Source organism: Thamnophis elegans, chromosome 15 (assembly GCF_009769535.1).
Source record: "Thamnophis elegans isolate rThaEle1 chromosome 15, rThaEle1.pri, whole genome shotgun sequence".
Lineage (NCBI taxonomy): Eukaryota > Metazoa > Chordata > Lepidosauria > Squamata > Colubridae > Thamnophis > Thamnophis elegans.
The window spans coordinates 19,167,332-19,192,341 of record NC_045555.1 but is presented as its reverse complement, the minus strand read 5'-3'; the positions used below and the strand labels follow the sequence as shown (position 1 = coordinate 19,192,341).

The window sequence follows — 25,010 nt, the reverse complement described above, 5'->3', positions numbered from 1 at the left end:
TATACATGTGCTCTATGCATGCGCCTTCGGGGATCAATTTCTACATGGAGAGAGGAGCGCAACAGGGTACTTCAGGGTTTTGTCCCGAGTCCAGCGCTCTTCAACATTTTTTACAAATGATTTTGATGAGGGGATAGAGGACACAAGTCTGGGCAATTGCTAACATCTTAAAAGGCAGATCGGAGGTTGGGAGAGCCCTGCTTTAAAAGCACACTTGAGTGGTTTACAGTGTCAGCATATTGCCCTCAAAAATCTGGGTCCTCATAGCCGGTCAAGTTCAAATTTCTGGATGTGTACAGAGTTAGTCTACAATGCTACATTCTAACCACCACCACAGCTTCTATATAGCAATAGCAGTAAGACTTATATACCGCTTTGCAGTGCTTTACAGCCCCCTCTAAGCGGTTTACAGAGTCACCATATGGCCCCCAACAATCTGGGTCCTCGTTTTATAGACCTCAGAAGGCTGGAAGGCTGAGTTAACCTTGAACCAGTGAGAATCAAACTGCTGGCAGCCAGCAAAAGTAGCTGCAGTACTTCATGCCACAGTCCATGGCTCAGTGGTGATATAAACAGTGTGATGATAACTACTCTATATTGCACTGGGCAGCCCAACCAGCTTTGGTTGATTGCCAGAGTATAAGAAGAATGCCGAGGAACTGGAAAGAGTGCACAGGAGAGTAACAAAATTATGAAGGACTGGAAGATTAGAACTATGAATAGTTAAAAAAACTGGGTGTGGTCTGCGTAAAGGAGAATGAAGGGAGACCTGATACAGGTATTCAAGATACTTGAAGGGCTTTTCCCACAAAGAGGGTTTGTGTTACAGTGTCCACAATTTAAAGTTTATTCATAGGGAATGGAGCTGAAGCTGTGTAAAATTAATGTAATATAAAACTATGCCTCTTTTAATCAACCCAAATACCAGCTTTATGGAAAATGACTCCTTTAGACTTCACAAATTCTATTACCGGATCTTTAGGATGGGCAGATTTTAAAAAAATTAATAATTAAAAAAATATTAGACAATGGTTGCTTAATACATACAGGGAGAGCAATACTTGGTGGAGATAGGCCCAAGGCAGGGGGTTGGACTAGAAGACCTACAAGGTCCCTTCCAACTCTGCTATGGTTCTCGGCCCAAAACAGAATCTATTACATGATTCCCTCCATGTAAATGTAGTTCCATTCAGGACTACGCACTGATTGTGGTTGGTCAGCCAATTTACATCTATTTGTGATGGTAGTGTCCATCTTTACCAAGAAGTATCTGTGGTCTACTTGTCAAAGGTCTAACTTGAGTCCAAGTATCCTATTACCACAGAGTTTCTCTGGTCCACTAATTTAGTCACTTTATCAAAGAAGGATATAAGGCGTGTTTGGCATAGTTTGTTTTTAACAAACATTCTGACTTCTAATAACCTTGTTCATTTCTAGGGGCTCACAAATCTTATCTTTTACAGGATTTCCCCAGGTATTGAGGTCAAGCTTACATTACATGGAATGTAAAGGATGCATGCTTGTGTTTTTATTTTTATAATTTTAATGTACACTGAAGACGGCATTTAATTTTGTTGTACCATGTGCAATGACAATAAAGTAAATTAAACTAAACTAAGCTAATTGGCCTATAAGTGATGGGTAATCTTTTCCGGACTGAGTGCCCAAAATGTGTGTGCGTGCGCCCGAACCCCCAAAATGCAATGTGCGACACACACACCCCGCACGGCATGCGGTCCCCCACCCTTCACACATGTGCGGCAGACCTGATGACCAGCTGGCTGGCAAGAGGCATGTGCACATGCACAGTTGAGCTGAACTAGGGCGATGGCCCATGTACCCTGAGAGGGCGCTGCGTGCCACTTGTGGCACACGTGCCAAAGGTTCGCCATCATGGGCCTATAACTTCAATGGATCCATTTCCCCGTTTTTATACACTGAAACCACATCAGCTCTTTTCCAGTCTTCTGGTAGCTCTCCTGCCCATAGGAGCTTTGAAAGATTATAACCAGTGGCTCCAAGATTACATCTTCCACCTCCTTCAATACCCTGGGACCCAAACCATCTGTTCCAGGTGATTTGTACTCGTTCAGGGTGGATAGGTATTCTGCTTACTATTTCCTTGTCTGTCTTGATTTGTATACCTGTTCTATTTCCTTCAAGGCTGCTCTTGTTAAGTTGGGCATTTTTTTTTTCATTTTGTATAAAAAGATGCAAAAAGGGATTAAACAGTTTTGCTTTCTCCCTGCTACCGGGCACCTTCTTGCTATCTGCTTCCATTAGGGGTCCTATTGTTTCCTTGACTTTCTTCTTGTTCCTTGCATAATGGGGAGGGGGACCTTTCAATATGGTGTGAGCAGGACACACTCTGGAAGGAAGTCTGTACTGTGTTTACATGTAGTTGCTGCGATATATGTCAGAGAGCTAAATGTGAAATAATAACCTGGAGAGAGCAAGAGGATATTCATAAGCATACTGGTGCTCACCACATCAGTACTACATAGAATAGAATAGAATAACAGAGTTGGAAGGGATCCTGGAGGTTTTCTAGTCCAACCCCCTGCTTATACTGAAAACCCTACACCACTTCAGATAAATGGATATACAACATCTTCTTAAAAACTCCCAGTATTGGAGCATTCACAACTTCTGGAGGCAAATTGTTCCACTGATTAATTGTTCTAACTGTCAGGAAATTTCTCTTTATTCTAAGTTGCTTCTCTCCTTGATTAGTTTCCACCCATTGCTTCTTGTCCTACTGTCAGGTGCTTTGGAGAATAGCTTGACTCCCTCTTCTTTGTGGCAGCCCCTGAGATTTGGAACACTGTTATCATGTCTCCCCTGGTCCTTCTTTTCACTAAACTAGACATACCCAATTCCTGCAACCGTTCTTCATATGTTTTAGCCTCCAGTCCCATATAAGTTGATATTTAAAATGAATTTCTTAAAAGAAAGCAATAAAACAGAAGGCATACTAATATATCCAATACTTACTGATAAGGTCACTTCTGTCCAGCAGTAGCTCTAAATCTTTGTCAGTTATTACTTTTTCTCTTGAACCTTTAATCTCTCTAGAAAAAGAAAGGAGGAAATATTTTTATTAAGTTCCCTTGTATTTAAGGGCTTAACTTCTTGGCAATGACTTTAGCTTTCGTTGTGAAAACGCTTCCTTCGTGTACTCATTTGTTCCGTATGGGGAGCCAGTGTGATGTAATGATAAGGGCTTGGACCAGAAATGGAAAAATTCAGGTTCTGGTCTATCCTCAGCCATGGAAACTTTCTGGTCGGGCTGGTTACTCTGCTTTAACTCAACCCAGCCCACCTCACCTTACAGGGTGGATGTTGTGGGATAACAGGACTAAGCGCTATGTATGAACTAAAAAAACAGAAAAAATTAAATAAACCAGGAAGCAAGCAGATCATACCTGTCATAATCCCTGGATTGCATCAATTCTATTAACTCTTTGGGATCTAAGCAGCTCTTTGACTGGTTTATTCCAAATTTACCGCCTTTGAACTGATCTTAAAGGGAAACAAGAAAAAATATCTTACAATAATACAATACAATACAATACAATAGCAGAGTTGGATTGGATTTATTACATTTATATGCCGCCCTTTTCCCCGAAGGGGACTCAGGGCGGCTCACAATTCAATCAGGGAAGGGGGTACAGACAGGGGGATAAAAAAGACGAGACATAACAATACAAAATTTAAAAACACACAACAACTATACCATTCGAGAAGGGGGGCAAAAACTCTTTAGCCCCAGGCCTGTCGGAACAGCCAGGTTTTAAGGGCTTTGCGGAAGGCCTGGAGGGTGGTGAGGGTTCGAATCTCCACGGGGAGCTCGTTCCAGAGGGTCGGAGCAGCCACAGAGAAGGCTCTCCTCCAGGTAGTCGCCAGTCAGCATTGGCCGGCAGATGGAATTCGGGGGAGGCCTAATCTGTGGGATCTGATCGGTCTATTGGAGGTAATTGGCAGCAGGCGGTCTCTCAAGTACCCAGGTCCAATACCATGAAGGGACCTTGGAGGTCTTCTAGTCCAACCCCTTGTCTAGGCAGGAAACACTATACCCTTTCAGACAAATGGCTATCCATCTTCTTAAAGACTTCCACTGTTGGGGCATTCACAACTTCTGGAGGCAAGCTGTTCCACTGATTAATTGTTCTAACTGTCAGGAAATTTCTCCTCAGTTCTAAGTTGCTTCTCTCCTTGATTAGTTTCCACCCATTGCTTCTTGTTCTACCCTCAGGTCTCTTGGAGAATAGTTTGACTCCCTCTTTTTGTGGCAACCCCTGAGATATTGGAACACTGCTATCATGTCTCTCCTAAGTCCTTCTTTTCATTAAACTGGACATAGCCAGTTCCAGCAACCGTTCTTCATATGTTTTAGTCTCCACCCTAACCTTAACCCTAACCATCTTTGTTGTTCTTCTCTGCACTCTTTCTAAAGTCTCCACATCTTTTTTACATCGTGGCAACCAAAACTGAATGCAGTATTCCAAGTGTGGCCTTACCAAGGCATTATAAAGTGGTATTAACACTTCACGTGATATTGATTCTATCCCTGTTTATGCAGCCTAGAATTGTGTTGGCTTTTTTGGTAGCTGCTGCACACTGTTGGCTCATATTTAAATGGTTGTCCACTGGGGCTCCAAGATCCCTCTCACAGTTACTACTATTGAGCAAGATACCACCTATACTGTACCTGTGCATTTTATTTTTCTTGCCTAAATGTAGAACCTTACTCTTTTCACCATTGAATTGAATTTTATTATTCACCTTTATTGAACAGCAGTTATTTTTAAAATTAAATATACGGTATAAACTGACAATCATTTTTTAAATTCTAAAATAGAAGGATGATAGAAGTATAGTTATAGGAAATTAATACAAACACAAAAATTTTCCAAAAGGAGCTCCTTGATATTATATATGTATATCAGATTATTTGATATTGTTCCTGGATCTCCCAAGCCAAGAAAAATTAGTTTTTTGTAATCATAAACATGGATGCCAAAAATGGAAATTAGCCTCCTGCACATTCAGACTGTTAATATCCACTTTTCTGTAACCCCTCTAAGGTTTCAGTCATGGTGTCAGTAGAATGTCTGAAAGGGTTGCCAGAAGTAACAATGTATCTTGTTTTAACCTTGGTCAAATAAATCAACTTGATATTCCTTCCTTTTACTTCTAACAGTCTTAATTTTTAGTTCAATCTAAATCAGATTTGAGGATTTGATTTATTTTAATTTCTTCTTTGTCCCATTGCACTTAATTCTTTAAAATTTTAGTTAAGTGTCTTGGTAAACCCAGCAGGAAAAAATTATATGGGTCACTCTCTTTTGGTTTATCTTTTGTAACATATCTTTTGGACATAACATATCCATAGAAGCTAGCATCATTATTGACATTGTTGATATGACATTGTTGATACTGTAGCTACTTTTTTCTGATTCTGTTTTTCAAGTCTTCTTATATATTTTCATCATTAGAACATTTTAAAATTTTATAAATCTTTCCTCCACCTATAAATGTTAGTCTCCTCTAGTGTGCACTTTTGAAATTATGAATTGAATGTCTTTTAAAATTCTATGTTCTAGTGAGCAAAATAGCTTATCCCATCGTTTCTTGGATTTCAAACCTGTAGAAAATCACTGTCCTGCAATCTCCTTGTGAAGAGCAGCCATCCAGAACACACACCAACAATTTCCTGCCCTTTCCTTATCCAGAGAAGTTTGAAGGAACCAGACTACTCTCTAGTTCCTTGGTCTTTGCTGCAATTAGCAGAATTCAGAGGTACTGAATTTTTTGAGTTTTTACGCAACTACATTTAGCATCTGAGCTGCAAACTAGTCTAAACCTGACAACTCCAGTAAAAATCATCCATGCTTTGATTACATCATGAATATACTTATAAACTACTAGTTCTTAGGCTACCCTTTGAAGAATACATTCTGGCTTCAATTGGTTCAAAATGTAGCAACGTAATATTGAATTAATTAACTATATTAACAGTTTAGCCAGTTTAGCCATGATGCCATTCATTCTACAGAAACAATATAAACTGTTGCTTTTGATTTTTAAAGCTTGAGATGACACAGTCTAGCTGCCTAAAAATGTCTCATTATGAGCATATGGTCATTAATAGCAATAGCACTTAGACATATGCAGCTTTACAGCTCTTTCTAAGCAGTTTACAGAGTCCACATATTGCCTCCAATAATTTGGGTCCTCATTGGACCAACCTCAGAAGGATGAGTCAACCTTGAGCTTGGTGGGATTTGAACTACCAAATCGCAGGCAGCAGAAGTAGCCTGCAGTACTGCACTCTAACCACTTCGCCACAGAGGCTCTTTAAAATACGCAGGAAATGCCTCTCTGTAGCTGTCTGAGCTCCTGGGATATAGAAAGCCCTTATCAAGGATACTGGAGAAGATCTTCTCCTAGTTTGTTCCCAAGCTGTAAAAAATTCTCCATAGGACTAGAATTAGAACCCAGGGTCCTATTTGTTTGAAAAATGTTAGTAAGGGCTTTCAGCAATGATTTATATTTTATGTTTTGTGTTCTTTTTGACATATTGTCCTTGTAGTTTGTCCTGTTGGCTGTGCCAATAAAGAAACAAATAGCTTTTAAATAGACTATTAAAAGCATAATAATGTCAACAAGCAAAATCTCAAAGCTAGTGGTCCAACAAAAATTGTGAACATGATTTCAAAGAATTGTAGTAATTACTAACTTTTGTGGATAATGAGTTTCTCTAATTTCCTTTTGGCAGCAGCCCTCTCCACAATCTTCTGGTCAATTGTATTTGCGGTTACAAAACGATATACAACCACCGGCTTTGTCTGGCCAATTCTGTGACATCGGTCTTGTGCTTGAAGGTCAGACTGAGGGTTCTATGAAGAGAAAATATATGAATTTCATATTGAATGGCACATGAACATCAGATTTATCTTTTCATCTCTAATGTAAAAAATTCTTCTTAGGAAGAAAAACTTCTGACTTGTTAACCATTTGGGGAAAGGAGAGATGGGAACAACAAATTTTAGACTTATATCTTCAACAGTGTAATAATAACACATACCACACATCAAGGGAAGGGCAGCCGTGCTTGTTAAGAAGAAAATGCAGCTACTTTAAAGCATTTCTAATAGGCGCTAAATGCATGCCTCCACATGCTTCAAATCACATGTCAGCCATTGAATCTGAATCCTTATATAGCCTTTATTAAGATTTCTGAATACCATTTTATACGCTTCTTGATCTTTAAAGCATGTCAAGAAAGATTTAGTATTTTTAAGTGCTAGGTGGCCCCAAGAAATCTTCCAGAGGTATTTTTATTGGGTATTCTACCAGAGAAATATAGTAAAGAAGATTCATATTTGATTGTACAGATACTAACAGCACCTAGCATTGTATTTGCACAAAATTTGAAAGCAGATAAAATCCCATCAGAATAGGAGGTAATAAAGATATTAGACTGCAGAAATGGACAGGTTGACATTGAGAATAAAGGACAAAAAGGAATCAGTGTACTACAGGACGTGGGGGTGATTTTACGATTGGCTTGAAAAAAGATATAAATAGAAAGAGAAAGGAAGAAAACATGAAATAGACATCTCAGATAACACATTATCAAATTAAGAGGAGGGAAAATAAGAAAATATTAAAATGTAAATATACAAGCGGAACAATGACATAAATGGAGCTAATATTAGAAATAAAATGTAAACAGAGAAAATTATTTATATCAAAAGATAAAGTAGGGATTGCTGAAACGCTACCCCAAGAATCCATCAAAGAAGGTAAATGAGCAAGGGCAACAATGGAAAGGAGGGGGGATGAGGAGGGAAAAGAAGAAAGGGTAAAGCAGAGAAAGGAATGGTGGGGAATTAAGAGTAGAAGAGAGGGTAAGAAAGAGGAGAAGGGAGGAGGAGAGGAGAAAGAGAGGGGAAGAAGAAAGAAGGTTGTTGCAAAATGAGATGGAGGCATGGGGTGGCAAGAAAGTGACCCAAAGTGGTGTGTGTTTGTGTGTGTAAAAGTGAGTATAGAGACTATGATTAATAGACAAATATTAAATAACAACTGTAAGAATGTGTATCTATGAATGAATTTGAAAGGGAAAAATTAAAAAAAATTAAAAAAAGAAACCTTCCATTCTAAGCTAAAAGAGATCACAAGAGAGTTTAAAAGTATTTACATATCTACATTTTTATTTAATTCCAAGGACCTCCTATGTTTGGTTAGAGATGTTAAAGGTGCTTTGGGGCCTCCTAGCTCAACATTATTCATGCTTAATTATTGTTATTGTGACAAGCACAAGTTTTTCCTGTTCTTACATGTGCTTAAAAACATTCTTGGAGAAATTACAGAAAGGAATCTGGCATTTTCGGTATTTAAATCTTCTCCTTTGGCACCAAGCATGGATTCTGTTGGCTGTTAAATTGCAGAAAGTGGAACACGAGTACCGTTAGGGAAGGGATAGAACAAACTTCCATATGAAATTTTACAACTATGATAATGCCATGAACTGAATTTTTGACACTGTACCTATAGCTATAGATTCTCCCATACTAAGTGGCAACAGAAGAACTGAATTGTGTTAATTTTGTTATTCCTAATTATTTTGTCTGTTTTTGAAGTGTACTAAACTGAGACCTTTAATTAAGAGAATAAGAAAAAATGTAATATTCTCCAGTTAAATTTTGAATTTGAGAGACCAAGTCTTGTTAGAAACATTACATTGCATCTATTGTTGATAGAATTTGGCATGCTTAAGGAAAAAGCTACCGAACTCTAAATAGCATATCACTACTGGTAGTCCTTGACTTACGACCACAACTGAACCCCTAAATTCTGTTGCTAAGTGAAAGAGTTAACTGAGTTTTGCCCCATTTTATAACTTTTCTTACAAAAGATGTTAAGTGAATCACTGCAGTTATTAAGTTCATAACATGGTTATTAAGTCAATGGCTTCCCCATTGACTTTGCTTGTCAGAAGGTCGCAAAAAGTGATTATACATGACCCCAGAACATTGCAACTATCATAAATGAGGGTCAGTTGCCAAGCATCTCAATTTTGAACATGGGACCATAAGGATGCTGAAATGATCATGTGAAAAAATTTGATAAGTCACTTTTTCTGTGCTGTTGTAACTTCGAAGCCACTAAATGAACTGTAGTAAGCTGAGGACTACCTCTACTTACATTTAATAATAACTATATAGCTATATTTTTCTATTTGTGTGTGTGTGCGTGTTTGCAAGTCAATGTTGACTCCTGGTAACTGCCTGGACTGGTCCCTGAAATTTTCTTGGCTAGGTTTTCTGACCTGGATTGTCAATGCCTTTTTTCAAGAGTGACTTGCCAGCTTACTAGGTTACCCAGCTGGCTTTGTGCCTAAGGCAGGATTCCCAAACTCTAGCTGGTGCATTAACTACTACACCAAACTGGCTCTCACTAATTTAATTCACATTTATTCCAAGACTGTACCAGATTTCATAGGCAGGGCTTAAATTCCAAGTGGATTCTAAAACTGTACTCTATGGATGGAGTTGAATATATACTCTGTTGGGATCAGGATTTCTGTCAGAATACACAGTACTTACCCAGTCACTGTCATAAATGATGACTGTATCTGCTGCAGTCAGATTAATGCCGAGACCTCCAGCCCTTGTGCTCACCAGAAATATAAAAACTTCAGGGTCTGCATTAAAATTCCTCATCTATAAAAGAACATTGTCAAGTAACATAAAATAGGAAAATCAGCATGCTTGTGTCCTTAAAGGTAATAAACTGAAAAAAAATCTCTAGTCATCTTTTTGCTTCAACTACAAAAAATTATAGGAAGAACTGTATTTTGACATGCACCTAGATTTCACAATGTTTTGGAGGTTGAGAAGATTAAGAACATGTTAAAAACAGTGGAAAATTTAGTAGTTTTAAAAAATTCCCAATAAATTGTTTGAAAACAAAAAAAACAAAAAAAGAACCATCAGAGGATATATTTTAAAAATCGAAACAAATGAATGAAAATTTATCAAATAAAAAAGGGATGCAATCCAAAACTAATTTGAAATTATGCTCTTACACCTGCAATTATTCATGATAACCTAAATTTTGAACTAAGCATGGCTGAGGAATTCTGGGAGCTGAGCTCCGCAGTTTAAAATTGCCTAGGTTGAAAAACACTGATCTAAATACTTTTCAATGTATTTTTCATCAAAAAAGTATGTTTCAAGACAACCCATTAATCCACACTAATTTCCACACCATAATCCACACTAATTTCCAGCAATTCTATAGTAATAGACAGGGTGGATAAAAGTAGATAATCCAGATTTTTTTATTTAAATCAGATTTTTGAAAATCAAATTTATTTTAATAAAATACTTTTGGAGTAAAAATCTATCTAAAGATAGTTTTCTATTTAAGATACATTAATAATTTGATTTATTCATCATGGAAATGGCGCTATTTATATAGCATGGGGCTGTAATATTCTGCAATATTTACATTTTTGGTAGACTCATTCAATGAATCCAAGCTCTGCAAGCTAAATAGGAAATCTTCATTTTGTTTGCAAATAATAAGATTAAAGATTCTAACTACCAACAAGAATGAGCCCTTACAGTTAAGAGCACCTGTCATTTCAGATCCATCATGGCAGCGCCTGTTAGCGGGCATCCACTCACCTGCTGCCTGCCACATCCATCACCTTGCTGTGTCACCAGCCTTCCCATTAAAGTGAATGGGACTGTTGATGAGTCAACAGTGGGTCAGAGGAGGAGCTGCTGCAGGACAGACGACAGCTGCTCTTTAAACATTAGGATTTAAATCAAGTTGATTTAAATCAAGCCTTTTTACTAGAGATTTAAACCATGATTTACCATATTTTTCGGAGTATAAGACGCACCTTTTTTCCTCAAAAGAGGCTGAAAATCTGGGTGCATCTTTTAGAGAGCTCCTGGGGGCTGGGGAGGGCAGAAATGGGCAAAAAACAGCAGCACTCTATAAGCCTCCATAAGGCTTATAGGCATGCAATTTTTTTTGACAAAAAACGGGTCCATTTTTGCGAAAGACGAGCTGTTTTTTGCTCGTTTTTGCCCCCCTACCCACCCCGGACACTCTGCAAGGCTATTCATTCCTTTAAAAAAAAAATGGCCCGTTTTCATGAAAAACAGGCCATTTTTGGGATGTTTGCAGAGTGCAAAAACTTTTTCTTCTCCTTTTGGAAAGCTCTTTAACTGATTGATGAGAATTAGATTGATCAAGTGCTGTGCCAGCAGAAACAAAGTCTTAGGTGCTGCAGATTGTCAGTGATTTCCTTCTCCAGCACATGGATAAATAGACCTGGAAACATCTACCTACCTACCTACTTTCTCTCTCCCTACATACTGTATTTCTCTCTCCCTCCCTCTACCTACCTACCTACCCTCTCTCTTCCTATCTACTGTATTTCTCTCCCTCTCTATTTCTCTCTCTCTCCCTCTATCTACCAACCTACGTACTCTCTCTCCCTCTCCCCCTACCTATCTACTGTATTTCTATCTCTTTCTATTTCTCTCTCTATCCCTCTACCTATTTACCTACCTACACATTCTCTCCCTCCCTCCCTACTGTATTTCTCTCTTTCTCTCTCACTCTATCCCTCTATCTACCTACCTACATTTTTTAAAAAATTGCCTCTTCAAAACCTTGGTGCGTCTTAAACTCAGAAAAATACAGTAAATCGTGATTTAAATAAAATCTACCCTGATAATATACAACATTATCATGTCAAGAACATCTCTTCAAAATAGAGCAACAGGACTGCAGTCTTCCCAATAATTTTTTGCAGAGGTTAAGTTGAAGCCAAGTGGCTTACTCCCACAGCTTGTTTTCTTAATAGATCTTAGAAAAATTAAGCAAATCGGGTGAATGTTTCTGAGAAAAAGTCACCTACATTTTCTTCTCTGTCTATATAAGACATGCTTCCATCCAGTCGACTAAACTGGTAATCTCTCAGATAGCAGTAGTCCATTAAAATATCCAACATTTGGGTCATTTGTGAAAACAGCACCACCTAAATTGAGGAAATATTCCTTAGTTAATTTATCTCAAGAGGCATGAATTCAAAAGTAATTTATTTATCATTAAATTTATATTGCCACCTATTTGCCCATGGTGACTCAAGGCGGCTTACAGAATATAAAAAACCACATCTAAAAACAGTAAAAATAATAAAAAAATCAAATAAATTAATGTAATAAAAACATCCCCCACCTCAGCGACAGCTGATCACACGAGCCATTTAACAGGCTCTGTCCTGCTCTGGGTTCCCCAGGCCCGCAGGCAGAACCAAGTCTTCAGTGCCTTACGGAAGAATATTAGAGTGGGGGTCATTCTAATCTCCGAGGGAATGATGCTCCAAAGAACATCAATTCAAAAGTAATACCTTGTGTCCTCTCTTTTTTAGTTCTGGTAACATGCGATCCAAGAGTAATGTTTTTCCAGAATTCTTCACTAGATCCTCATCCACCTTCATATGAGAGGGGAAACAACAACAAAAAGCTACATTATGAATATAATATACATAGTGCTTTTAACATGCTGCTTTTCCTGGCCTTTTGAAAGGAATATTTGTAAATATGGTCTCATTTCCTTTATCATCAGAAAATAGCAAAAAAGACAATCTAAGATTCCAGGAAAAGTTTCCTTAGCTTGATGAAAGTTTTGCAGAATTTAAAAGCAGAGTGGATCTATGGAAATCTACAAAGCTGGATGGAACCAACAGAGGAGCTGGGACCTGGGTCTGGCAAAAGCTGGGAAATGCCAGTTGGTCTTACCTGAACTGCATGTCTCGAAGGATGGCGTGGGAGCAATCACAGCTGGGTATTGGGTTAGAGTGCAGTACTACAGGCTAGTTCTGCCGATTGCCGGCTGCCTGCAATTTGGCAGTTCAAATCCCACCAGGCTCAAGGTTATCTTAGCCTTCCATCTTTCTGAGGGTAAAATGAGGACGATTGTTGGGGGCAACAGGTTGACTCTGTAAGTCCGCTTAGAGGGCTGTAAAGCACTATGAAGCGGTATATAAGTCTAAGTGCTATTGCTATTTTAATCTTGTATTTTATATTTTAAATTTTATGTCATACAATATGCCTCATTTTAATTGTGATGTTTCTGACACAAATAAACAGATTCCAGAGATTCTAATTCTGGCAAGTATATCTTTTTGGTTAATAAACAGAATACCTGATAACTGAAATAATAGCTGTTAACAGAATTGATGTGGTCTACAAATATAAAATGTCCTGAATATTTATAAATATTTATAATTGCCTATTTACTGATGAATGGGATTGCTTTTATAAATGAAAACTTTCTTAAGTATAGGAAAATCCTTCACTTGGAATTAAGAAAATTGGATGACCTTGAAGGCAAGATTATATTTTTTTTATCAGTATAATTATGGAAGTAAAAGTGTAGACAGGAGGTATCCTTGACTGTTCCATGCTGCATGTGAACCATTCACTAAGTATTCAATTCTAACATATCTTTTTTTTCAGCATAATTTCTCTTGTTGCATCCAACAACACATACTCATGCAAAATATTTTACAATTCAAGGCAATTTACTTCATCATATTCTTTCAATCAATCCCAAACCTTTTCCTTCATTACTCAAAACCACTATCCAAAAATCTTTTTTACCCAATGTAGATAAAACTCTTTGTCAATTTACATATCTATGTTGTGATCTGGTAATGGGTTCGTAGACTGTTATCAAAGAAAAAACACTTATACTCAATTTTGGATATTTCACCCAGATCTGGGAAGCACTGCTCTAAATAAACAAATGTCCAATAAGATTTATCTTCTCCTAGTTTCTGCATGACCTGGAGGAGAACAGAAATCTAGTTTGCATATCCTCAAGTCTAGTGAAAAGCTGCTCTGCTCTTTCCCAATTTTGCCGTTTCCCACCTCTTTCAATCAAAATTCTGTCAAGCATCTTTCCAGGTGCACTTAATACCTTGGAGGTTTTCAATATCTGTTTGTGCAATACAGGGGAGCAATGGTGACTTTCTAATCTTACACTGCATCTACAGTCACAAACACAATCTACATATATATAAAAGCCAAGTACCACTCACTCACCACGAAATCTCTAGAACCGTAAAACCTACAAACTTGAAATTTGGCAAGTATGTTCCTCTTGGCTTCTAGGTGCTCGCTAAAAAGGATTTTTTGAAATGACCATCAGATCATTAGTATTTCTTATACAATAATTAACACACTCTGAAACTAAGGAGTTCTACTCCCCCTCTCCACTTGAAAAGAACTCTGTTCCAACTGCTAGTTGCCTCACATTTTGTTACCTCAGTTCAAATTGGCAGAAGTTCCACTCCTTCACTCAGGAGTGGTCTGAGGCTCCTTACAGTACTAAATGTCAGTACCTCACCAAAATGTCTACTCCTTCCACCTATGGAACTGCTTCCGAACTCAAGGCAGTGGGACCAATATTCTCTTATGTGTTTCAATCTCCGACCATCACTGAGTCAACAGATTGAACCGGATTTCTCCTGCATTGCCCGATCACATAGTTTTGTCACGAAGCTAGCATCCATATACACGTTAAATAAGGCACACAGCTCCCCCAGAATCAAACCAGTGTAACATTTCTCCAACTACACTACTTACACTTGCAGCTTACCATTTTGTAACTTTCTCAGTTTTTATCAATGCTCATTAGACATAAACAATGATTGTATTAGCCTCGGTTCCACTTTTTAACACATCACTGCTACTCGTGTAATCTAGAATATTTCCCTTTTTCTCTACACATATTATCTTTCTCTCAACCTTATTTTTGCAGTATTCTGTTACTTGTATTTTCCCCTCACCCAAACCTTTTTCCACTTCATCATTCTGATAACCATTATTTATACTTTCCTTTTAGCACAACTGCACATATCTCTGTTGTGTAATTATTTCCACTTTGTTCCATGCAGCTTCCGCACATTTCCTTGTATTCATTATTTGCCCATATTAATCATGATTTTTTTTTCACGTGGGGCTTAATATTTTCTCTTCCTGAAGTCATTGTACTTTCTCACTTTTAATTATTATTTTTTGCTTCTTTCCTTTCCCACATTCACATTCCCAGAGAATGATCTCTCCCATTTACAACCTCTCTTCAATCCTTACTAATAATGCTTTTATTTTTATATTCCTTCCTTTGCCTTCTGCATGCATAAACAGGATTATGCGTAAGTACTTCTACTTCTTTTGGCCGGCCAACAGCTTAACAATTGACTAAAGCTGTACACTATTTTTCAACAACACTGTCAAAATAGATCTAAACTAGACCCACAGCTTTATGTCTACTCGAAGAAAGAGTAAAGGTTTACCTTAAATTGCTGTGTGACAGAGTCCAGGGGATATTCAATAAGATATGGATGGTTGCAACACTTCCTCAGCAGCATCATAATGTTCTGCAACTTAAGGTTGATTTCTGAATCCAAAGGCATATCCACTGCAATCACTGGCCTTGCAAATGAAAGCAATTTGAAGTAAAGCTACAAGTAAAATCTATTAAAGATGTCAGTACAGTACTTCCCTTCAAGAGCTATTTCATCCAATTATTCTGCTTCAGTGCTGATTAATCTACAGCAGGTGTCAAACTCAAGGCCCGGGAGCCAGATCCAGCCCGCAAGGTGCTTAGATCTGGCTCATGGAAACAGCGAAGGGCTGGCCTGCAGTGCCTGTCAGAGAAAATGAGGACTGTGTGCAGCCCCCGCGAGCTGTTTTTACTGGCAGAGGGTTGCAGGAGGCCATTCAAGCTGAAAATGGAGCTTGCAAGGGCCACGCGCAGCCCCGACCTGAATTTTTGCTGGCAGAAAGTTGGCGGAGGCCATCCCAGCCGAAAACAGAGCTCAGGAGCCTGTTTTTGCTGACAGAACGCTCAGGCTACCACTGGCACCTCCTAACAAAAGTCATGCTGTCATACTGGCCATGCCCACCATGCCCCCCCCGAGGTCAAACACAATCCTGATGCAGTTCTCAATGAAATTGAGTTTGACACCTCTGATTTATAGCTACGTAGAACATTAATACAATTAAGAATGACATTTAGGTTTATTCTGAATTTCTTTCTCCATGTTATTTGGCTGCTAAAACATTTTGCAAATAATCCAAACAAACTGTAGGTTAAATACCTCTCTTTTTCAGCTTCTTCTTGTGTTTTAGTGAATAGTTCTTCCAGCGCATCAGGAAATTCATTTTCTCTGAGCTCACGATAATTAACTATTTTCCGACTGCGTCGCTTTGGCCGGCCTGTAGAAGTCAGCTCCACAACTTCTTCCTATTAAATGGAAGAACTCATTTATAGAAGTGTGTTCTTTGAGCAATGATCAGTCCATTTATACCTACGGGTCATTCACCCAGACTGCTACATTTTCCTTTCTACTCTTCAGTGGATGCCATCTCTGCTTGTTTATTCCTCACAATTCAGCTGAGTGACAGAGCAGTGAAAATTAGGGTGTGAAAATAAATAAGTGACCACTCAGATACTAGTTCTTGTTTAATGTATTTCTGGGATTCACTTTCATGAAAAAGAGAAAAACTAAAAACTGTGAAGGGGAAGAGTTGGAAATAACTAAAACATGGTCTACCATAGAATAATCCACGCTATTGGAATGCCCAGTGCTCATCATTGAAAATATTGTATATACCAGATTGTTATCCTGTAAGACTCTGGAACAGAAACATATATGGGAAAGGATGACTTTGTTTCCATTAGAAACAAACTTCTACAGCTTGTAATTATAACAAAACAGTGGAGACAACCTATACAAAGATAGAAATTCAAGTCTGGATATCCTGTTTTTCCAATATTTCCAAATATTTATCCAAGATAAATATTTGCTGTCCCAAAGATGTCTGAGTTTTGCAAAGAGACTGCCAGTTTACCTATATTTTTGAAGTAGAGAGTTTCTTAAGGGGCAGGGGGATCAGTTGGGGGGAAGAACACTTATTCCCAAGAGATTGCTTCTTCTATAACAGTAATGATGAACCTTTTCGGCACAGTGCCGATAAGGGGGCGCATGCAGGTGGCAACAAGTGCTGAAAAGGGAGCACTTCACATGTGTGCACTCATCTGGGCCACAACCAGGAAGATGAGTTGCCCAGGGGGCATGTGCATGTTGGAAAGTGTACTTCAGGGTACTGACGCACACTGATCAGATGGCTGGCATGCATGCTCACGCTGGAAAATGGACCATCTCTTCCGGTTTGCAGCACTGACACATGGTCACAATGGCCAGCTGATCAGCATGTGCGCTAGAAACCCGGAGGAATGAGCGATGCCACATATGCCAGGTGACATGACTCTGTGTGCCACTTCATGCATGTGTGCCATACAGCTCTATAATAATAAATACAATGGCCATATCAGCAATGGCTTCAAAGACTTGGGCATTAAGACTGAAACCAAAACAATAAGTACTAAGACATATGTTCTGACAGGGGAATATAAATTTGCAAAAAGTACACAAAAAAAGCTATTCCACTCATAGGAAAAGAATACCAGAGACCAAAGAGTCTCTGAAGCTTTCTCAGTCTGACAAAATATTCTTCCCTCAACTAAGACTGTAGTATCTTCAGATTGAATGTTCAAAGGATGCATTAACCCCTTCTTTTATTACTTGTAATCCAAAAACTAGGCTTAAACATGTGTGCAGAATTGTGATTAATGATCAAGACCTGTTATCCATCATTACAGAGATCCCAAAATAATTATTCTGAATTACAGGAAAAGAAATTCTGAATATTAAGAATAAAGTTCTACCACTAAGACTCATTAGACACTCTCATAAATTACTGAGAGAAGTGATGGCTTTCTTGCCCTAGATGTGTTCAGAGGAAATCTGGAAAGTCACCTTTTAATCTGGAATTTTATATTGAGCAGATTAACTTTAGTGGTTCAAATTAAAGTTGTACAAATCTATGGTGATCCAAATTGTTTATTAGTGGGCAACTGTATTGATGGAAAAATTGGTACCTGGCTTCATCACCCTATTATAATCTGTGGAATAATGACTGGAAAAGGTTGAAGCTATTTGTTAATTGACGTGTATTTGAGATGAAATGATAGACTAAGAAAGATTAATTGGACATTTCCTTATGAGGAAAAGTGGTCAGAGAACCAAGAATAACTTCAGAGAGATTTGAGGAGAGAAGCAGTTCGAATCCGCAGAGCCGCGTAATGGAGTGTGCTCCCGTTACTTGTCCCAGCTTCTGCCAACCTAGCAGTTCGAAAGCAAGTAAAATATGCAAGTAGAAAAATAAGGATCACTTTGGTGGGAAGGTAACAGTGGTCTGTGTGCTTTCAGCGTTTAGTCATGCCATGACCATAGAGACGCCTTTGGACAGCGCTGGCTCTTCGGCTTTGAAACAGATGAGCATCGCCCCTAGAGCCAGAAGCGACTAGCACACATGGGCGGGGGAACTTTTACCTTTGAAGCTAAGTTAAATGCAAATCTCATGCGATGAGGAGCCCCCCCCCCTTGAATTGCCAGAAGGTGACAGAGCCGAAAAGAGCATCTCCTGCAAAATTTAAAAGCTAGATAGGTTCGTAACAGGAGAACCAGTTCTTAATCATGATCTGAACCATTTACAGCTTTAAAAGTCAATAGCACTTTAAATAGTGCAATATTTAGATAGATCTTTCACTAATGGAATCAGATAACCTCTGTACTTTGCATCATTACCAGCTTACTTTTGAGCAAACTGCAATTTGAAGAAGATAATGGTGATTCTATCTTTACCCAAATAGAAGACAATGCCCAAAATATAGTTGCTTAGGGCCATTCCTAAGGCAAAATACTGAACCAAATACCTGGTTGTTTCCCAAAAGCTTTTGAATTGTCTTGTTTACAATGGCACTGTAGAAAATTTCTTGTTTTTTAACAAGAGGTGCATAGACCACAACTTCACGCTTGGGAGGAACTTCTACAGCTACATCTGATTTCAGTCTTCTCAATAGGAAAGGAGTCAAAATCTAGAGTAAAAAAAAATCAAAATACATTTCTATCCATTTATGATTATAAGCTTGCTTATTTCAAAAGAAAGCATTGTAATTCCAAGATTGCATGATGTGAGGTTTTTTGTACGTAATTTCTCTCAGTGGCATTTTTGACAGAAAATTCAGCCTTGGCAAAACTTCTTGTGCTTGATTTTTTTTTTTTTTTGTATAAACAGAAGACAAGATAAAAAGTTTCACTTTCATCAAAGCTAAATATTTCCATATAATAACCACTTCCTACTGTAGCTAACACAAAACAGAAGCAATCACAATCTTTGTGACTGGTGAAACAAATGACTCCATTATCTATACCAGTGTTGGCTAACCTTTTTTGTTGTTGCGTGCCAAAAGCATGCGCACAACAGTGTGCCGCCATGCCCAGTTTTGGGCCTAGTAGGCCTTTCCTGCACAAAAAAGGGCAGTGGGGGGCGATGCATACCCCACCCTCATAAACATCTCCCGCATGCACAAAGACCCGAAAATCAGCTGATTGGCAGGAACCACACACGTGGTGCTGAGCTCGGACGACAGCTCACGTGCCTGCAGAGAGGGCTCTGCATGCCACAAGTTTGCCATCACGGATCTATACTTACCAACCCATCTACCCTCCCATACCTCAACTATGCTTACACCATAGAAAGCTTCCATTGCCCTAGGCAAAGACTAAATCCTGAATGTTCAAGTACTGAGTATAAGAACAAAGTTATGAGGGGAAAAAAACCCTGAATTTCTCAGCAAATATATCTTCACTGTGAGGAATTCACAATAGGAAAGTAAGGGTGTCCGCAGATATATGTTAACAGTGGTATTTGCAAGTATATTAATGTGTGTACATATAGTTATCAATAGTATGGTTCAATAATAATAAAGAAAAGTGGCAATCTGGAAGAAGAAAAAAACAGATATTTTAAGCAATGAAAACAGACCTGGTGCAACATGTGCAAAATATTCTGTTCTCTTTCCTTAGCAACAATATCTTCAGCAATTTCAGAAATACTGGTAATATCAAACCAAGATTCAAAACTAGAAAAAAAAGTCAAGAAAAAATGAATTAAGAAGTGAGGAGCTACAATTTAGTTCAGTGCTGGGGAAAAAATAAAGTTTTGCAATGTGCACTGATTATCCAAAATGCGTTTTTTCTTATTCATATTTTTTTGCCTTTCAAGAAAGGGGACAAGAAACACAGAGTATGAAACTTTGTCCAATGACTGCAATGAAACTCTACTTATCATGTCTCCCCCCCCCAATTCTTGATGCATTTGAATTTTATATTTATTTTCACATGCATCTTCAGCTATAAAATCTAGAAGTATAATCTCAAAGAGTGCAACAAAATTCTAGACACTGGGGGATTTAGTTGGCAGATGGGAATAGCACACAACTCCGAGGCCAATTTCTGCAAGTCCAAATCGATGTACTGTTAATGAATTTGTTGGCAAGGATGCTTGATCACAAAGTAATGTTTGAAAATACAAGGAAACTTGAGAAATCTTGCTTTTATAAGCAAAACAAAGAAAAACCCTAACATCCTAAGGTGTTACAGAAAATAAGCCTTGTCATTTCATAGAAAAGTAACATAAAAAGAAAGGAGGGCTGACTAAGAAGTGAAAGCTCAAGAAAAACATTACAAAGAGGCAAAGAACTTTTCTTGCGGTATTATTGCCATTGTGCCGGAAATGGTGCAGAGAAAATTCTGGGAGATGTCCTTGATTTGTTGTCCTAGTACTGTGATGGTGAACCTATGGCACGTGTGCCCAGTGGCACGCAAAGCCATGTCACCCGGCACACGCGGCCTTGCCTGTTTGTCTTCTGAGTTTCTGGCACGCATGTGGGTGTGATGATCAGCTGTCCTTTATGTGCAGCAGTAGCAAAAACGAATGTGCATATGCACACCGGCCAGCTGATTGTTGGTTGTACATGCGCGCCAGAAAAAGTTCAGCTTTTCCGGAGCACGATCCCTTTGCGCACGCAGCAGTGCTGCAAACCGGCAAGCACATGTGCACCAGCCAGCTGATTATCAGGTGCACATGCACACTAGAATCCAGAAGTTGGGATTTTCCAGAGCGTGGCCCTGATGAGCACACACGTGCAACGTTTCCGTGCAACCTTTTTGGCACTCGGTGCTGAAAAGGTTCGCCATCACTGTCCTAGTATGTGTCAGACTGCATTTTATAACAGTGGAAACAATGCAACTTCAAGGAGGGCAGTCAATTCTTAGAACTGATGCCAATGTTCTGCTTTGCTACCGAAGATACTGCCTTTTTATATTTATATTAACTGTTCATGATCAGCTGCCTCCTAAATGCACAGGCGTAGAGGCTGTTAGTTTTGACAACTACGTTGCAGTTCTTGGGTCAAATATTTCTTATGACTAGGTAAGTCAAGGATGAAAGAGCCACATGCAGCGCCAGAGCAGTGGGCTACCGACCCCTGTCCTAAACAATGGCTTCTATGGCTTCTTTCTCCTCTATATCTATGACTTTTGTGTATAGAGATAAGTCCACAACCAAGAATGTATTTCTGTTTAGCAGTTTACCGGCCTGGAAGAAAATCCCTGTGAAAATAGGGTAAGCCACTGTTCTGAAAACAGATGGACTATCAGAGAGTAAATCTCTGGTCTTTCAGGTGTTGTTCAATACTGTCTCCATCAGCTCCATTAAACAGATGTAACAAATAAAGATAGGGTGTGGAAGAGAAAGAGTTGGATACCTTCCACACTTCTCCTGAAAAACATCTAATAACTCATTCTTGGAACTGTTAGAGTTTTATCCCTTTCTTATTTTCTCCTTTTGAAAGCATGTACAGTTAAAAAAAAACATCAACCCTAGATTTAAGTATAACTCAATCTGGCACAATCAATTCTAGTTACGATGGTGTTTGAAAGTTGAAAAAACATCATTTTAGATGTTTTTTTCTTACTTAAGAACTGATTTTTCTATTTAAATCCTGTGTAGTTGTAAAAATGTAACTTTGTATAAATCAAAGAAGCTATGGTGACCTCAGGAACTCTCTGGCATTGTAATATATGATTAAAAGATGGCAATTAAGACTAACCACATGGATTTGGATTTGTTGATATAAAATTAGGAATTTTTCCTATTGATACAGATAGTAATTCATGAAAGGTAATCTGCCTTTTTGCATATAATCCTTTGCAAATCTTTATTTGGGACTTCTGGTCTGATTAGCTAGTAGCCAAGAATCACTGTTTTAGGGAATTTCACTGAAGAAACTTTGTTTTGGATCTCTGTTGCTTTGTTTCATCCCTTAGTGGGTGATCTAGTCTTCTGTTACTGTAGAAATGAAGAGTTCTTATTCTATCATTCTAAAAATCATCACTAGAAACAAAACAGAATAGATTGGATTTTTTGTTTGTTTGTACTTATCCCTGCCTGGTAGTTCATGTAAATAAACATTACATTTTCAGCACAAACCAGATAATGTAACTGCTCAAGACAAGTCTCCCTCCATATCAGAAATATACTGTTTTTTTACGGAGTATAAGACACTCCCCCCACCACCCAAAAAAAGAGGGTGGAAATGTTGGTGCATCTTGTACACTGACTACAGCCATTTTTGGCCTCCTGAAACCCTCCCCCACGCGTCCCATTTTTGCGAAAAATGGACCTGTTTTTGCCAAAAGTGGCACGCAGATAGGATTTGGGAGGCCTGCAGAGTGCTCTTGGGGGCTGCGGAGGGCAAAAATGGGATGCATGATGGTGGTGGAAGGCTGAAAACAGGCCCATTTTTCACAAAAATGGAACGTACAGAGGGTTTGGGAAGCTTGCAGAGTGCTCCTGGGAGCTGGGGAGGACAAAAATGGGATGCGTGGGGAGTTTGGGAGTCCAAAAATGGGATGTGTGGGGAGTTTGGGAGTCCAAAAATGGGACGTGCAGAGGGTTTGGGAGGCCTGCACAGTGATCCTGGGGGCCGGGGAGGGAAAAAACTATTTTTTTTCTTGTTTTCCTCTTCAAAATCTTGATGCGTCTTATACTCCAAAAATATGGTAATCTTCCAAAGACTGTTCCCATGGATCTGCTCACTATCATATCTGGGAGGATTTCTGAACACCAGTTTGATTGCTCATTATGAGTATTCTTAGCCTTGGAGTGCTCAAGGAATGTTTGCCTTCTTTAGAAAGGGCCTGGCCATAGCACCACTTTTCTGTTCTCACAGTCCCCATTGCTCATTCCCAAGAAGCAAGCAACTGGACTGTTTTTTTGTGATGATTTGCCACCAGGGATGGTTGGAATATTCTTCACTCATTTCCTGTCCACTGAAAAGGAATAAAAAACCCTTTGGAAAAATCATGAAAAGTTACATCTCTCCTGAAGGAGGTTATATATTCATTTTCAGATGTTCAATTAATACTTATAAATCAATTCCAGCTACTTACCTTTTCAAGTCATCAAACACATCTGGAAGAAGGAAATTAAGGAGAGACCAAAGCTCAGATAAATTGTTTTGTAGTGGGGTTCCAGTTAACAGTAGTTTATTATCTGTACTAAATCGTTTTAATTCCCGAATAAGACGACAGTTCATATTCTTAATCCTATGTCCTTCATCCACAATCAAATATTTCCAGTAGAAATTCTAGAGGAATACAAGTCTTCTATTATTCCAAAAAGCAAAATTCCTCAATAAAGATTCAATTTCTTTGAAATGTATGTTCAGTTTAACGAAAGATTAAGTACATTATACTAGAATATCAAGTATGATTTTTCCTGTTATATTATTAAATCTGATTGTTTTCTATGCAAACTAATGATTTTGCATATTATATTATTCATAATTAGACTGGCTGCATCAATCATAGTAAGTATATTAATGCTTAAATGGCTCACATATTTTTATACTGATAAAGGATATTATTTGTAGCTCAGGATTGAAATAATCTTTGGTCTTTGGTTCTCTCTGAGAACTCTGGTTGTTTTCTTGCAGACATATATCATTACCCAAATAATGAACATCACCCAAAATAGGCAACATCATCAGTGCTTGTAAGGAGTGGGGTTTGCTCTCAGTTTATATTCTAGAGCACTGATGGCGAACCTTTTTCTTATGGCATGCCCACTCAAACCTTCCAACACCACCACCCCCGTGCGCATGAACACCCGACCCCTCCCCAGGCTCTGGAGGCTTTCCTGAAGCCTGGGGAGGGCAAAAATAGATTCGCCCAGCAGCGAATCATTTCTGAACTTCCGGCTGGGGACGTTTTTCGCCCTCCCCAGCCTCCAGAGGTTTTCCTGAACCCTGGGGAAAGCAAAAATGGCCTCCCCTGGACCTCTGGAAAGGCGAAAAATCAGCTGGCTGGTGTGCACATGCACACCAGAGCTGACAGCTGGTGTGCAACCAAGTATGGCTCCGCATGCCACCTGTGGCATGCGTGCCATAGGTTTGTCATCATAGTTCTTGCCTTGGGCTGGTCTTAGAGGTTCTTCGGTTGAACTATTTATTGTTGGCTTCTTGGCAGTTCCTTGATTGGGTTGTTTGCTTGATTGTTGCTGACGTTAATCTTGGGAGTTAATCTATGCTCATCTGGATGCTGATTGGATCTAATCTATTCAAAGCACCCAGATGAGCATAGATTAACTCCAAGATTAACATCAGACCCACAATAAAACAAATGAAACTCCAATCAAACAATTGCCAAACAAGCCAAAAGTAAACAGCCTAACCGAAGAACTTGCAAGACCACCCCAGGGCAAACCACCAGAATATAAACTGAGAGCAAACCCTACTCCTAAGTAGCACTGATGATGTTACCTAGTGTGGGTAATGAAACGTCTGCAAGAAAACATCCAAGCTCAGAGAGCACCAAAAACTCATTTTTATACTGGTTCTGACAGTGATGTGATGCATTTGATTCTGTATTAACTTGATTCTCTAAAAGAAAGCGACCACTATCTAAAAATAAATGACTGCACATCTACTGCTCCAAG

The 25,010-nt window shown here is 38.8% G+C and overlaps 1 protein-coding gene across 1 annotated transcript in view; it reads right to left on the bottom strand.

Annotated features, from left to right (window-relative positions):
* Nucleotides 1-25,010, bottom strand: part of HELLS (helicase, lymphoid specific) — a 42,575-nt gene that overhangs the window by 2,731 nt on the left and 14,834 nt on the right. The window contains exons 11-21 of the mRNA XM_032231475.1: nucleotides 23,465-23,661; nucleotides 19,995-20,091; nucleotides 18,883-19,044; nucleotides 16,202-16,347; nucleotides 15,395-15,533; nucleotides 12,443-12,526; nucleotides 11,951-12,070; nucleotides 9,615-9,731; nucleotides 6,743-6,902; nucleotides 3,426-3,522; nucleotides 2,995-3,071 (exon numbers count right to left, since the gene is read on the bottom strand). Coding sequence (XP_032087366.1) covers nucleotides 2,995-3,071; nucleotides 3,426-3,522; nucleotides 6,743-6,902; nucleotides 9,615-9,731; nucleotides 11,951-12,070; nucleotides 12,443-12,526; nucleotides 15,395-15,533; nucleotides 16,202-16,347; nucleotides 18,883-19,044; nucleotides 19,995-20,091; nucleotides 23,465-23,661 — 1,396 coding nt within the window. The remainder of the gene's footprint in view (nucleotides 1-2,994; nucleotides 3,072-3,425; nucleotides 3,523-6,742; nucleotides 6,903-9,614; nucleotides 9,732-11,950; nucleotides 12,071-12,442; nucleotides 12,527-15,394; nucleotides 15,534-16,201; nucleotides 16,348-18,882; nucleotides 19,045-19,994; nucleotides 20,092-23,464; nucleotides 23,662-25,010) is intronic.